At 55.3% G+C, this 15973-nt stretch overlaps 1 protein-coding gene across 1 annotated transcript; it reads right to left on the reverse strand.

Annotated features, from left to right (window-relative positions):
• Window positions 1-332: 332 nt before the first annotated feature.
• GADD45B (growth arrest and DNA damage inducible beta) lies at window positions 333-2485 on the reverse strand. Its single transcript, XM_037885932.2, has 4 exons — window positions 2164-2485; window positions 1936-2037; window positions 1432-1648; window positions 333-1150 (listed from the first exon to the last, which is right to left on the reverse strand). The coding sequence occupies exons 1-4, from the start codon at window positions 2205-2207 to the stop codon at window positions 1037-1039; spliced, it is 477 nt and encodes a 158-aa protein (XP_037741860.1). The 5' UTR covers window positions 2208-2485; the 3' UTR covers window positions 333-1036.
• Window positions 2486-15973: the final 13488 nt, after the last annotated feature.

Raw genomic sequence — 15973 nt, forward strand, 5'->3', positions numbered from 1 at the left:
AAACCAGACAAAATCCTGTTTAGCTGCAAGTAGGCAGGAGGCTGCACCAGCCAGGAGCTCACATGGCATTTTGCAACAGGCCAGCCCTTAATTGCTGCTTGTTTAAGCCTCTTTGTCAATTTACAGAAGTGGTGGCGCCATCGAGCCAGAAAGCCACCGTGTTTTGCAAAGAGCGAGAACAGGGCTGGCTCCCGGAGGCTGGTTTAAGAACACAGCTACATCCTGATCCGATCACAGAGTACAGGACGTGCCGTGATGCAACACGCAGCGACCGGGAAGTGTCACAGCTGGACGGGGAAAAAAAATAAAAAAGTATGCAAGAGGAAGTGATATTTAGCTTTCAGAAATTTATTGCAAGTTCATTGTACAAGAATATATAGACTCACTTAGTGGCTTGAGTGCAAAGAAAAAAAATTGCAATCTTGAGTTTATAAATATAAGACATTCTGTCCATTGAAAAATAAAGAGTTCATTTGCAACTGTCCTTTTCAGTCCTCGCGTCTTCCATCCACAACACAAAGCAGATGCAAAAAATGTAATAAAAATCCAGTCTCTTCCCCACCCTGCCACATTAAGTCCTTAGCAAAATGTGGTCATGCCCCCTCCTGCTGCAGAGAAAGGGAGCGGAGGGAAATCCAGTCTTTTGCCATGGATCAGTGGCATCCACACCCCACGCAGACAGAGAAACACGTCAGAGAAACACGTCGTGCCTTGCGTACAGGATTCGAGCGCTCTTCACATCTGAGGAGTCAGTCGCCTTGACTCAGCCATTCCCCCAAGCATGTCTCCTGCCCGCCTGCTCCTCCTTTAACGGTCTCCACGCAGTCACAGCCCCTTTGCTGTCACAGCCCCTTTGCCATCGCCAGTCCCCCGGCGCTCCTCCCTTTCCACGCACACTGTCGCTGCCGGCCCAGGCTCTCTCCTCTCCGTTACTCCTTAGCTTTTATTTTGATGGGGTGGTTTTTTATTTTTTAAAATGTTGTCGTTTTTGTTAAAAAACATGAATTCAGCACAAAACGAGAAGGCAGTGCCCGGCTCAACGCTCCAGCAGCGAGACATAGGGGACCCACTGGTTGTTACAGCGGCTTTCTTCGCAGTAACTGGCCACTTCCGCCAACCCTTGGCTCTTCCAGGAATCGGTGTGGGGATTCTGGTGGGAGAGGACACACAGATCCAACCGTTAGCAACAACAAAACGCAAACCTCCTGGACGTCACCCCAGCCCATTCACGAGACATACTTGAGCGGTGACCCACACCCCTGCTGTTCGGTAACATACACATCACTGAAGCACCTTGGCTCAGCCCCAGGTCACATGGCCCTGCATCAGCACCACTGAATAATACAAGCCCTCCCCTCCAGGGATGGGACTGACTCCCAGGTGATGGCCACCCTCCCCAACCCCTCGCCCCCAGCACCACAGGGGACTTACCGTCACTAGGATGCAGTGCAGGTCCCGGGGTTCGCTGTTGTCCTCCAAACTCTCCCCGAGGACCTTGGCCAGCCGCTGCATGCCGGACACCCGCAGGATGTTGATGTCATTGTCGCAGCAGAAAGCCTGGATGAGGGTGAAGTGGATTTGCAAGGCGATGTCACCCTCATCTTCTTCATCAATGGCAAGGAGGCAAAGCACCACGCTGTCGGGATCCCTGCAGGGCACGGGGAGGAAGCAGACCGGTCAGGATCGGGGGGGGGGGGAGACAGGCCCCACAAATCGACTCTCCATCTAAGGAAATGAGTCTCAGCCATACCCCCCCTACCTCCCAGCTGCTCCTGATGCCGGAGTGCGTCTCTCTTGCATCTGTCACACCCAGACCCCCCCCCCCCCCCAGCAGAGTTAAGTGAGCTGAGCAACCCCCCCCCAAACCTGGGCACCCCCCCCCCCCCGCCCCATCAGCTGATCAGACCCTGCACGCGTCAGGCCAGCGCCACTTACACATTCATGAGCTTGGCCGACTCATAGACGCCGACGGTCAGGCAGTCCTGCCGCTGGGCCGCCACCAGCAGCTGCTCCACCGCTCCGCTGACGGTCTGCATCCTTGGGGAGAGGGCACAAGGGGGGGGACGGCGTTAATGCGGAGCCGCTTCGCAAAGCCCGGCCGGCGCAGGGCCAGCGGGGAGCGCCGCATGCTCCGGCAGTGCCGCCGAGGAGGGGGACACTTACTTTTGGGCAGCGTTGTCGCAAGCCACCAGCTCTTCCAGGGTCATGTTGCAATTATAATCCACAGCGGCTTGGAGTCAGGAGCAGACGGGGGGGGGGGGGGAGAAGCAGCAACCCTCAGCCCAAGGGCCCCAGCCGCAGCGCAGAGGGCCGGCGGGAGCCGTGCAATAATCCACTGGAGAAACCAGGCTCGCTCCTCCCGGCGGCAATCTCCCCGCGACGTCAGACGCTCCAGCTGCGAGTCAATCCGGCGCCACTCCGAATCCAACACCCCGGCTCCTCCAAACAGTTTCAGGGACAGCAGCCGCTGCGGGCGCCTTTTATAGCCTTGCAGAAGGGGCGGGGCGTCTCCTTTCCTATTGGTTCCTCGGCCACAAAGGGAAAAAACCCGGTGCCAGCTGATTGGTTCTCCCGCTGGGGGAAAATAGCGAGTAGCCCCACGTGGGGCGGGGGAAGTTTTCCAAGGGAGGGATTTGCTTAAAAAAACACACACAAAACACACAGCACACGAGCGAGAGTTTCGATAGACATTTCTCAGCAGGTTTTGTTCCTGTGCTGGGCAGAGGCGTGGGATTTCCACAGAGCCCTGGGCTTGCAGCCGTGGGGGCAGGGCTGGAAGCCGTGCTATGTTCAGAGGAGATAACTATCCCAAGGGTTTACATGGAAATGCATGCCCCTGGAAATCCCCCCCCCCTCCCCGCGCCGCTTTCCCAGGAAGCCCCCGGCCACCCTGCCCCGCGCTGGGTCTGTTCAGGGACCAAAAAGCCACGTCCAGGCGAGGATGCATTTGGCAAAGGAAAAGCAGGGACATTATGCAAAGGGAAAACAAGTATTCTCTTCCACTCCGGAGCAAACTCCGAGATGCTGGGGGGTGGGAGGGGAGGAGGTGTATATATTCCCAGGACTGAGCTCTGGAGCTGCAAAAAGCAAGCTTGTCTGGTGAATTCCCTGCTATGCAGGGGTACGTTGCCTCCCCGCACCCCCATTTGATCAGGGCGGTACCCATTCCACCTCGTAGGCAGAAAACGAAGCGCACCAAGTGTAGTGTTGTGTAGGCGGCGGAGGGGAAAGGGTGAGTTAATCATGAGGTTTTAGAGCCAGTCATGGTTTCTGCAGCTTGCAAAAACTTGGTGACTCGTTTCACAACAACCCCTGCAGCGTGCATCATGTTTCCTTGGCTTGGACCTTCTAGGGGTCCTCTCTTCTCTTCTTCTGCAACGCACCTTAGACCCCAGGGGGTGTGTGGGGGGGGAAGCGTTCAGTCTTTACTGGGATACACACGCTGCTAGCTGCAGACAATACTCGCTTCAGACTCGCGCTCGTGATGGGAGCTGCCTGGGTGGCAAGATTGATTTCAGGCCGAGAATTAACCAACCTCCAAATCTCCGGGTCCCTCACAAACCCGGGAACGCAAACAAGACACCGTGTACTTTCCCGAGCAGCGGAGCTGCCAGGGGACTTGCAGGGAGCGCTGCTGGGCTGGCCTTCAGCTTGGGTTTGAATGCATTTTCCAAAGCGAGCACCGGGCGGGGGGGGGGGGGGGGGGGGAGCTGCAAGGTTCGCATAACGCCCCGCTCTGCAAAGCACGTGGGAGGTCGAGCTTGGAGCCTGAACTTTTGCAGAGGTAAAAGGTCCCCGGTGCAAAGCAGGGCGTGTTGCAATAGGCTTGCTCGAGGCTCACGTTTCGGGGGAGATTAGCCCCAGGTGGATTTGCAAAAAACCAGAAAGTGCAAGTGGCAGCTTGCTGCCCGGCTGGTCTCTCCGGAGACGCAGGCCCAGGGCAGGGGGGCGCGTCACCTGGCTCCTGGGAGCGCCCCCAGCTCAGCGCCGAGGGGGGTGCAATGAATGACATTTCTGCATTGCAGGGGGGCGGTGCTCAGGACCTGGGGTTCAGGCTGCAGAGGGCCGAGTTTCTCCCCCCTCTGACCCTTCCTGCCCGGGGCGCTCGGGCGTGGCTGCTTTGCACCCTGCGGTCGTGTGTTGTCGTTGCAAACCCGGCCGGTAGCTGCCGGGCGGCGCCCAGCAGCCCCGGGCAGGCCAGCGGCCAAACCAGCCGGCGGAGGCCGCTCGCGGCGGGCAAGGCCGCCGCCTAGCGGGCCCGGCGTGCACAGCAGGCTGGCGGCTCGGCTTGTGAGCTGAAGTGCAAACGGCTCTGGGGCTTTGCAACCCCCCCAAACCCCCTCCCTTGATCTCGGTGGGAGTTCCGCGGGCATCCGCCCATAGCCCCCAGGCTGGGGAGGCCCCTAAGTACCTTGGAGGCTCTGGGCCTGAGAGACAGCTGGGATGGGAACTCTAGAAGTATGCTGGAGGGATAACAGGGTGTGTAGGGGGCTGGATGGGTGTGGGGGGATAGATAGAGGGGTGTGTATGGAGATCAATGGATAGACAAAGGGTGTGCATGGGGATAGATACGTAGAGGGGTGTATATGGAGATGGATGGATGGATGGATACATAGAGGGGTGTATATGGGGATCAATGGGGGTGTATGGGATTATGGATGGACGGATAGATAGCTGGGTGTGTATAGGGGTAGATAGAGGGGTGCGTATGGAGATCAATGGATAGACAAAGGGTGTGAATGGGGATAGATACGTAGATGTGTGTATATGGAGATGGATGGATGGATACATAGACGGAGGGGAGTATATGGGGATAGATGGGTGCGTATGGGGTTATGGATGGACGGATAGATAGAGGGGTGCGTATAGGGCTGGATGGATAGACAGAGGGAAGTATATGGGATGGATAGATAAGGTAGCTAAATACGGTGATCGAGCCAGACGCCGTAGTAACCGTACTGCAGCAATTATAACAATAAGTTAATCACATGTAGCCCTTAACATGGTGCTTTTATTCTGAAAGTGCCTTAGAGACATTAACTAATCAACCCCTCCCCCGGTGGGATAAGTACTGCTGCCCTCGGGGAAACTGAGGCTGTGAGATCCTAGGCGGTAGGGAGTGGCCCTAGCTGAAGGCTGTAGCATTTTGGGTCATGTGAATAAGGAGGTTGCAAGGATAGGAGCTAACAGCAGGTCCCACGGGGCTCACGCTGGCCATCCCCGGCCCTGCAGACAGCCCCGCTGGTATGCTGGGCTGTAGTGGGCATAGGGGAAAGTCACCCTAAATCCTAGCTCGGGGATGGCTACCCCTGCTGATGAGCCATGCTCCTCGTTAGCATTCTTCCTCTGCTTTCCTGAGCCAGGCCGCTGTTGCGCTAGGCGCTGGGCAGACACAGAGTACCGCCATCTCCAAGCGTTCCAAAATCAGAGTCACCCCCCACAAATCACGAGATTAACTTAAAAATCACAAGATCCTTTTTGTCTGGCTCCTGGTCTGGGAGCCTGCAGGGGCCACGTGTTTGAGTTTTTCTCTGGGCTACGAAGGTCCAAGCTGAGACTCTCAGGTGACCAGGTGGTTCCTGCCGATGGGAGCTTTCGGAACGCTCCCCCTGCCCTGAGCACGACAAGCCTCCTTCCCGTGGCTCAGGGGTGACTTGATCACAGTCTGCGAGTACCGACCCGGGGAACAAACCTTTGCTAATGGGCTTTCCCCTCTCGCAGACAATGGTATCGCGAGGTCGCATGGCTGTCAGGTGTAGCCGGATAGAGTCGGCCTGGACATAAGACATGCATCTTGTACTGGGAGCGTAGCCATCGGGGCAATTCGCAAAGCATCATGGTGGGTTTTCCATCGCTGGCCATTTTAAAATCCACACTGTCTGTTTTCCTAAAAGATCTGCTCTGGTTCCAACGGGAATTATTTGAGGGCGGTTCCAGGTGTGGGCTGGGGAGGTTCTGTGCCCTGCGATGTGCAGGAGGTCAGACTAGTGGATCAAGCCGGTCCCTCCTCACCTTGGGATCTGTGCGTCCCTGAGTCTTCAAGCCCCAGGTCTATTAAACAGCGAAGGCTCCAGGCCGTGTTCCAGTTTAAACCTCCTGTTGTTTCCATGTATTGTTAGTTTGCCACGCATCTCCGTGTGTCGGTCCCGACCCCCACCCCGACAGCGCCATCCTCTGCAGTGGGGGGGCTGGGTGCCCGGGTAGGGCATTTCACCGGGATGGAACTGTGGTCGGTTGCTGCCACCCGCTGACCCGGTTTGGTGACAGCTCACAGACGGTCACGGCAAGATACGGTGACAGAAAGAGGGTGCTGATTGTGGGGGTGCAACTTGAGACAGCTGAAAGGGGCCTGATTTTCAGAGGTGCCCCTCTTCAAGGTGTCTTGAGGTGTGACCCTCAGAACTGCGGGACTCAGAAAGCCTCCCTTGTTGGCCTCACCTTTGCTCTCGGTGCAGTTCTCTTCTGTGCAGGCCTGGGTACCGCACTGCTTGCCAGAGTATCCGAGGGCTTCCCCCTCTGTGCAACGGGGTGGATGAAACTGGCTCTGCAAAGCGCGCTGGGATCTGGTGGTGGAACAATCGAAGGGCTTGGCTCGAGCCATGTCCGGGTGTTTGTATTATCTGGTTAATACGAGCTGCAGGCAGGCAGCGACCCACTGAAACCGCCTCTACTTGCATGCCCCAGGCGGATCCGATTTCCCTCTCTGCTCGGCTTGTTTTTAAGGCCCAGCCTCCCCATCCTGTTGTTCTCTGTTCCCTCCGGCTGCAGTCAGAGAACGTTCTGTGTCGGCCCAGGGTAGGAGCAGGGCACCCTGCCAGGTCCCTGTTCCCTGCCACAGGCCAGCCGTGCTCTGGCTTGGCCAGCACAGTGGTTTTCTGTACACTGATTGGGATTTATCCTGCAGCAAACTCGGCCCGGGAGCTGCAGAGACGGGGCTGGGGACGCAGTTTGCAGCTGGCGTGTTTCTGGGGCTGCAGGAGGTGCGTGTGTCTGACGTCAGCCAATGGTTCCCCAGGATGCCAGGGGTGCAGCCTGGTCTTGTGGCTAGGGCTTTGGGCTGGGACCCGGTGTTGGGTGCAGAGGGATGGCGGGGGGCAGGGTAGTGGTGGGTGCAGGCATGCTGCAGTGGGCCTGCCGGGTCGTGGGCACTGGGATGTCAGCGCATGCAGCTGCCATCAACAGCCAGGTGGGGACCACGTGAGCAGGGGACTTTGGCCGCGGCAGGAGGCCCTCAGCCCTCCCTGGGAGGTGCTGTCTGGAGCCAGAGCCCAGCTCCTGCGAGGAGGCAGCTCCGGGCAGCTGCTTCCACAGGCTTGGGGTGCTGCGACAGACTCTGATCCCGGCGCATCAGAACCCTTCGCTCCTCCCAGGCCTTGGCCTGGCTCCCACCAGCCCTGCGTGAGGCCTGCTCTGCAGGGCCTGCTCCCCTGGTGCCGGAGGCCCCGGTGCTCCCTGCATGCGGCGTTCAGGTGGCATCTGGGGCTCCTACCTGGTTGCCAGGGCGACAGAGTTTCCATTCACCTGCCTTCCGTGGGAGGCTGCCACTTGGTCTGGGCAGCCAGATGGGCCTGGAGGCAGCTACTGCCATGGCAATGCTGGGGAAGGGGGGTAATTACTGAGACACCCCCAGCTCCAGCCATGTCCTCTGCAGGTCAGGACAGAGGCTGGAGCATGTCACCCCTCCCACTATCCCTGTCCACCCCCCCCATCTACTCTCCATATACACCCCACCCTCTCTCCGGCCCCCACATTTCTCGCTATCTCTGATCACTGCAGTACGTGAAACTAGCGACCCCCAGACACCTGGCCCTCGCCTGCAGGAGACACACACATGCAAAAGCCCCCGAGCTTCGCCAGCCAGGCAGCTCTGGCTCCATGGTGCAGGTAGAACCAGCGTGAATGTGCCTGGCTGGCAGGTGAGGGTGGGCTGGACCCCAGGGCAGCCTTTACCCAGCTCAGCCAGGGGGGCAGCCCAGGGCTGGCTCTGCTGTAGCTGCAGGTGGGGCTTGGCGAGGGAAGGGGTGCCCTGGAACCTGTCAGTTCCCTGCGTGGGAAGCCGGGGTGCACCAGGGAGAGGTGCGGCTGTTTCCTGGCTTGCCCAGAGCAGCAAACACCTTCGAGCCAGTGGCCCTGGGAGATTAACAGAGGGGACTTCAGAGCCAGCAGCTGGGAACATCTGGGGGATCGGAGCGAGGCTGGCTGACCCCAGCGGTGGATCCAGCCCCGGGGCCATTCACTTGGCTTTGTTCCAGCTGCAGGGGCTGATTAGCAGCATGCGTGTCTGGCTGAGTGGCAGCTGGTGCTGCCTGAGTGACTGCATCGTGCTGGGCATGTGTCAGTCCCAGCTGCGGCATGTGTTGGGACCAGGTGATGTGTGGGGCATGTGGGGGAAGCCCCCTCCCCGCTCTCCTCTTGACCCCGCCCAGATTTTCTAGGCAACCGGCTCTGCTGTGGCTGCTTCATTCTTGTTCTTAATCCCTGGATTTGAGGTGCCTGCCGGAAACACGTGTCTCTGGGCTGCCAGGTGGCGCCCATGTGGGCTGCCAGGGCCAGGGACTGAGGGGCTGATCTGGGGAATGGTCAGGGAGGTGGGGGGCAGGCAGTGTTTACACGCATGCACGTGGGTGGGTGGGGGAGCGTGCATGCTTGCATGCAGGTGTGTTGGTGTGGGCAGTTGCCGAGTAGGCACGTCGTGTGTGTGTTATGTGTACTCGGGGCTGTGTACACATTGGGTGGGCAGCTGTGTGCGGGGTGCACATGGCTGGAGGCAGGTGTATGTGTTGTGTGCGCTCTGGGTGTTGTCTGTGCAGGCTGTGTGTGTTGTGGGTGTGCATGGGCGCGTTTGTGTTGTTTGTGGGTCAGGGTGCAGCTGTGTGTGTTGTGTCTGCTCTGTACATGCCTCTCGTATTCCTGGATGTCCACGTGTTACATGTCTGCAGATGCTGGCATCAGAGAACGTCTCAGAGAAACACCTTCACCTGGGTGTCTGACCCTGGCTGCCCGGCTCGGCACTGAGATGAGCTGCTGCAGTGGCCATCCTGCCGAGGAGTCATGGGCCAGCCAGGCCCCGAACGGATCCTATTCGCCATCTCAGCGCGGCTCCATCAGCCAGACCCCGCGGGCACCAGCTCAGCCTTGCTGACAGTAACCTTGGGCTGGGAGATCAGGCCCGGCCCATTTAGCTGGTGTAAGAGGAAGAGGAGTTTGGCAGAAACAGATGCTAGCCCCGGAAGGAACTTGTGTCTGCCACCCCACAACCTGGAGCGAAAGGCCACCAGTCTGCTCGGCACCCCAGCCAAGTGAGGTGCAGGAATGAAACAAGCCGCTCCCAGCAGGCTTCCCCCATCTTGACACCAGGTGGATCGTGACTTTCAGCTCCATGCTGTCGCTTTCACCTGTGGAACTCGCTGCTGCAGGGGTTGAGCCAGGCAAACAGCCCTGGAGAAGAGGGGTCCTTGGCTGGGGGCCAGAATGTTTGCAGCTGTGGGCTCTCGGTGCTCACCAGTCAGGGTGTGAGATGGGGGCAGGCAGGGCTCAGGAAGGAACTTCCTCCCGCCCATCAGCGTATGGAGCTGCGGAATTAGGGGCATTACAGGGAGGAGAGCTTTGGGGATGGGATTCCAGGCCAGAGGGCTCCCGGGGCTGATTGGCTGGAGATGGGATTGGGAGCAGCTGCATGGACCCGCTACCTCTTGCTATGGAGACAGAGAGCATGTCCCCCCCCACCTGAGTCCTTCGCTCTGAGCTAGGCCTCCCGGCGGGGGGGGGCTGCTGGGGTCACGTGGCCAGCCATGCTTGCTGCCATGTGCCAGAAGGGACAAACGAGCACATGGGCTCCACGGGCAGCGACAGGCAGCTGCTCACTCCCCAGCGCCTCCAAGGAGCAGCGTGGCAGGAGTGTGAGCAGCTGCGGGGAAGGGGGGAGGCTGTGATGACAAGGCTGCCGGGCTGGGTGTGCGCGTCCAGCCCGGACACGAGGCACAGACGTGCTCCATTGTGCGGGAAGCACCTGCTGGCAAAGCACAGGTTATGAGTCGTGGGTATTTATAGGTGTCTGGGGGAGGCGGCAGGGCTGGTTCTCTCTCCGGTTACATGTATGTGTGTGGTGACGGTGTGCAAGGGGAGAGCGTGCGGTGGAGGATGGGGGGGTGCGAGTGTGCAAGGGTGTGCTGTGTGAGGGCATGGAGTGTGCATGTGAGAAGGTGCGAGAATGGGAGGACTGAGGGTGGGAGGACTGTAGATGTGTTTCTGCAGCGTGTGGATGTGTCAGGAGGGTGTGCTGTGCAGTGGTGCATAGCATGCGTGTGCGAGGGGCTGTGCTGGGCCAGGCTGCACGGGGTGAGTGTGTGCAGTGTGGTGGTGCACAGAGTGAGTGTGCCGGGGACAGTGCACACCGCGAGTGTACAAGGGAGTGTGTCTGTGGCAGGAAGGCACGTCTTTTTGACCATTATATTTATTTCATTTACACATCACCAAGGTCTCCGCTGGGTAAGAAGGGACCAGTTTTACAGCCACTTTTCTGACTGCAGCTCCACCTTAACGTCTCTTCTTGTAACCACGTCTCTCCCTCTCTGTCTCTGCTCCTCTCTCTCAGCCCCCGGCTCCTCCACATGAGCATTCTCCACGGCACATCACGGGGTGCTGAGGATGCTGCACGGTACACGCTGCCATTCATAAAGCTGTCCCGAGGCCGGACTAGAAGATAAATCTTGGGCCCAGAAGAGCTCATGAATGGAAAAACACCGGCACCTTAAAAAAGACTAGAGCTGAGGGGTTTTCCAGGGTCTCAGACTTATTTGCTTCATTTTTGACTTTGGTTTCCAAGGGAAAGGGAATTTCTGACTCATAAGAACATAAGAGCTGCCGTACTAGGTCAGACCCATGGTCCATCTAGCCCGGTCTCCTGTTTCCTAGAGCGGCCAGTACCAGAGCTTCCTGGGGAGTGTACAGAACAGGGCAATTTTGGAGAGATCCACCCCTGAATTCCCCTCCTGATTTCGGGCAGTCAGAGGTTGAGGGTCACCCCCGGCATGGGATCATCCCTGACCCCCGGGGCTAATAGCCATTGATGGAGCTCTTGTTTGAACCCAGTAATACTTTAATCATCACAATATCCCACAGGCAGTTTGTTCCATGCAAATGGGAAAGGGCATCCCGATTATGCTGAGGGCTGTGATAAAGAGGGTGGGGATCAACCGTTCTCTATGTCCGCCGAGAGCAGGACAAGAAGTCATTCGTTTATTTTGCAGCAAGGGAGATTTAGGTTTGGTATTAGGAAAATCTTTCTAGCTAGAAGGCTAGTTAAGCATTAGAGAGGTTGTGGAATCCCCATCATTGGAGGATTTTAAGACCAGGTTGGACAAACACCCTCAAGGATGGTCTGGGTTTCCTTGGTCCTGCCTCAGCGCAGGGGGCTGGATTTGATGCTGCCTTGAGGTCCCTTCCAGCCCTGCATGTCTATGATTCTCTTCTGTGATGTGGATGCAAATCATTTCCATCTGGTTGCAAGGGCAGCCGGGGAAATGGACCAATCAGTGCAAACCACCAGCATAGCAACATTGACACCCCCAGAGCGCTGGCGAATTCCTCCCGCTGTGGACCCTGCCCAGGATTTTTAAAAGCAGCAGCTTGGTCTCTTGTATTTTGTGAGAGCTGATTGGGACCCACATTTCCAAGCTTCTCACCCTAAGCTTTTCAGGTGGGCCTGAAATCCAGCAGAACTGACGTCTCCCTCCCCTGGGTGTCGATTGTGGAACGGGCCAGCGCCCCAGAAGGCATTTTCAGCACGTGTCAAAGTTTCAGTCATTATTGTTTATCTTGGAGCCGGGTGGAGAGGCCCTGATTGGGATCAGGGCCCCGGTGTGCCTGGCCCTACACAGATCCATGGTAAGAGACAGTTTCTGCCCTGAGGAGTTTGTGATCTAACTAGCCAAGACGGACAAAGCGTGGGGGGAAAGGATGGATTATTATCCCCAGTTCCAAGAAAGGAAGCGGAGACAAAGGGATTTGGCCAAAGTCATGCAGGCAGACCCAGGAAGGGAACCCAGCTACCCTGGGTCCCAGCCTAGAGCCAGAGCCACCCTCTCTTCATTGCGTTCAGCTTTGCTAATATTGGCAGAAAGAACAATCTGCCTGCAGCGCGGGGCTGCCTCAGTTCCAGTTTCCGAGTGTGTCTGGCAGAAAGCGTCCTCTTGTCTCCAGGAAAGTAAGGCTGGTTCCACACCTCTTCCAGGCCCTCCTGAGCCGAACACTCATTGTTCAGAGAGGAACTGAAAATATCATTCACGGCTCGCATGGCAGCTTGGTAAAGGGCCGGAGGCTGATCTCAGTTACAATGGTGCAAAGCCAGAGTCACCCCCTGACCCCCCTGGAGGGAGTCCAGCCTAACTGAGATTAGCATCTGGCCCAAAGGACTGAACGACTGGAGAGCAAATCAGTGTGGCCGTCTGCGGATTCCATGTCAAAGCCAGACGGGCACAGCCAGCTGTGAGACCAGTGGGAGCAACCTGCAGCTGCCTGGGGAAGATCACGCTGAGGACCTTGGGTGGCACTCCAGGAACTTCAGTGAGTCCTCGGAACATGGGGACAATCCAGCTCCTGCCAGTCGGTTGAAAACTAGACACACCGAGGCACTGGGCAGTATTGCTGATCTGGATATTGCTGATCTGGGGAAGGGGGTGAGACTGGAATCAAGGTGTCTCATGCAAAGGCCGTGGGGGCAGCTCGGCTGATGGGTTGGAATTTCAGAAACCATCACTTCAAAAGATGCCTAAAATGAATAGGCACTTAAGGCTGGGGTTTTCCGAAAGGAGTTGGGTGCCCAGATCCCCCTGGGGGCTGAGTAGCGAATTCCCTTAGGCGCCTTTGAGACTAGATTTAGGGATTGAGATAAGTCGGCTGCTCACCAGGATTTCCACTGAGGTTGCTTCTAAAGGGCCTCGACAGATCTGGCCATTTATTCAGGTGGCCAAATATGGACTTAGAAACTTCCCGCATTTGAAAAACCGTCACTTTTCAGTCCTTGTGTCTTGTTCTTTCCAGGGTGAAAGACTGGGACAGCGCCATGTGCTCCATAAGCTGTCTCCTGGCTGTATCTGCAGTTATTCTCATTGCTCAGAACCTGGCAGGCAAGGATAAAATCATGACTCTAATCAATTACACTTGAAATAAATATTTATGACTTATTATTTTTTGGCAGGGAAGAGTGAAAAACCTGTCCCCGGCTCGTTAAAGGAAATTAGTTGTTGACTAGCACATGGAGTGGAGTTTAATGAGGAGCAGTCGTTTCAAATTTTGCAGTTTCTGTGTATGTCTGGAAAGCTCATCTAAAATATGGGCTCCTGTGGAGACAGGAGACCAAACAAATCAGAGCTATTGGGCCTGGTTCTCCGATGACCTGCACCTTGGGCGAGTATTTACACGATTGCAAAACGGAGGTGACACGCTGGCAGTGAGCCAGTTTGCACTAATGTAAGTGACTACACAAGGTGTAAGGAAATTGAGAAAGAGGCCCCAATCTAGCTAGCGATCCCCAAATGTCCTCATCATCTCATCATCCATCGGTGTGAGACAGGTGAGGCGTCGGTAATGTGATGGGGTAGTTACTCTCTAAAGCTCTGGATTCAGATCCTGTCTGGGTCACAAGTGCAATGAGTTTAGCGGGTCACATTTTAGGCCTGTCTCTAGTGTACAAGTACAGAGACATTTTTGTTTGCTGATTTCAGGGAGCCTTACTTGAGACACCGTTCCTCCCACCAGTCCTGGGTTTTGAGGGATTGTCCCACTTTGACCCCCACAACCCTCTCTCCTGGTTGAAGCAGAACCTTTCCTGCATTAAGCTTGCTACGTTAAAGTAGAATCAGTTACTATGACTGAATGAAAATACAAGTAAAACTGAGTGTGCAATCGTAGCCGCAAAGCGGTATTTCGCTTGTGCAAAGTCACAACTCCACGTGTTTCTACTGGGTGGTTACGCTCATGTTTCTTTTTATGACTCTCACCCTCCCTGAGTCATTAAACCCCCCACTTCCGCCAGGAACGCCATGCCCAGGAGGAGTTGAGTTGTAATGTGAGAAGGAATTCAGAGAGCCACAGCTGGCCACACCGCGCGAGTGTTAAAATGAGTCAGAGCCAGGATTGGGTTATCGTATCGGTAGCAGAGTCTCGCATGATTAAAACTGAAACTTGAGCATAGGCCAGAAATTGCAGGATTATCAAATAAATAAATAAAAATAAAATTACCCCCCAAAAGACTCAGCAACAGCCATAACTGATGAAGACACTGAGGGTTGGCCCAAGACAAAAGTGAAAGTCTTTGTCTGTTTAAAGACACTTGGCAGGCCCGGCACCCTTTTCTACAAAAATCTAGGTGAGGGCGAACGTCTGCTTTTCGTGAGCGTTGCAGATCTGATTTTTCTGCTAGTCATGGCGAATACAAAGATACTTCAAGACATATTGCTGTGGAGAAACATGCGAGCGGTGCCAAGGCTGTGACAGTCAAAATCATGGGCAACTTTGCTCCCATCTGCTGGGTCAAAAACGAGTGATCGCATCACCAACGCTGAAATTTGATTTACAGAATGTCTTTTGGAGCATAACGTCCCTCGTGCTAGCAGTGACCATGTTAGTCCTTTCTTTAAAACGCTGCTCCCAGACTCCCCAGTTGCTGAGAGCTAGGCATGTGCGTCCACAGAAGCGACCCCTGTTATACAAGGGACAGTCACACCTAGAGCACTTGCAAATGAACCTTGTGCGATCGAAGGCCTTTGATATGGTGCTTTGGATGCTAGTTCGGACGAGGGCGAGACGTATTTTCCATTCTGTGCTAAACTAAATATCTTTTCCCATATGAAGTGCCAGCAGCAGCAGCCTTCACCTGAGCTGCAAAACCTGCCGCATGGATCAGTTTGTCCCCCCGCCGGGAACACTCTGCAGAGGAACAGAAGCTGCTCTTTTGCTGGGGTGAACACTTACTTTTGTTCTAGCAAAACAGGCTGTAAAATTCATTAACAAAATCAATCTGGGTGCTGACGGTCGTTTCAGAATTTGCCAGGGGTGAAGACAGACAGAAAGAAGGCTGAGGGGAGATATGATTGCTCTCTATAAATATATCAGAGGGATAAATACCAGAGAGGGAGAGGAATTATTTAAACTCAGTACCAATGTGGACACAAGAACAAATGGATATAAACTGGCCACTAGGAAATTTAGATTAGAAATTAGACGAAGGTTTCTAACCATCAGAGGAGTGAAGTTTTGGAATAGCCTTCCGAGGGAAGTAGTGGGGGCAAAAGATCTATTTTGCTTTAAGATTAAACTCGATAAGTTCATGGAGGAGATGGTATGATGGGATAACATGGTTTTGGTAATTAAATATTCATGGTAAATAGGCCCAATGGCCTGTGATGGGTTTTAGATGGGGTGAGATCCAAGTTACCCAGGAAAGAATTTTCTGTAGTATCTGGCTGATGAATCTTGCCCATATGCTCAGGGTTTAGCTGATCGCCATATTTGGGGTCGGGAAGGAATTTTCCTCCAGGGCAGATTGGAAGGCCCTGGAGGTTTTTCGCCTTCCTCTGTAGCATGGAGCACGGGTCACTTGCTGGAGGATTCTCTGCTCCTTGAGGTCTTTAAACTATGATTTGAGGACTTCAATAGCACAGATATAGGTGTGAGGTTTTTTGTAGGAGTGGTGGGTGAAATTCTGTGGCCTGCGTTGTGCAGGAGGTTGGACTAGATGATCATAATGGTCCCTTCTGACCTAAATATCTATGAATCTATGAAAGACCTTTGTTGGGCTTAGTTTCTTTTGCTATTTTGAACATGTTGTTATAATAGCTGCTCTACCAAACCTTCCCCAGAATGGAATTACTCGACTGATTTTTTTTTAAAGGCATCCTGCTTTAGCCACTCGAACGGTGGGAAGCGCTGAGGTACCTGGGGCCTGATTTTCATCAGGGCTGTGGACCTTTCA

The sequence above is a fragment of the Chelonia mydas genome, chromosome 25 (assembly GCF_015237465.2).
Source record: "Chelonia mydas isolate rCheMyd1 chromosome 25, rCheMyd1.pri.v2, whole genome shotgun sequence".
Lineage (NCBI taxonomy): Eukaryota > Metazoa > Chordata > Testudines > Cheloniidae > Chelonia > Chelonia mydas.

Excerpts from the sequence above, each read along its gene's own strand:
- GADD45B (XM_037885932.2), bottom strand. The coding sequence starts at position 2,207 with ATGACCCTGGAAGAGCTGGTGGCTTGCGACAACGCTGCCCAAAA. Across the intron at positions 2,038-2,163 it reads TGCGACAACGCTGCCCAAAA|GATGCAGACCGTCAGCGGAG; the intron begins GTAAGTGTCCCC and ends CCTCTCCCCAAG. Across the intron at positions 1,649-1,935 it reads TCGGCCAAGCTCATGAATGT|GGATCCCGACAGCGTGGTGC; the intron begins GTAAGTGGCGCT and ends CGTGCCCTGCAG.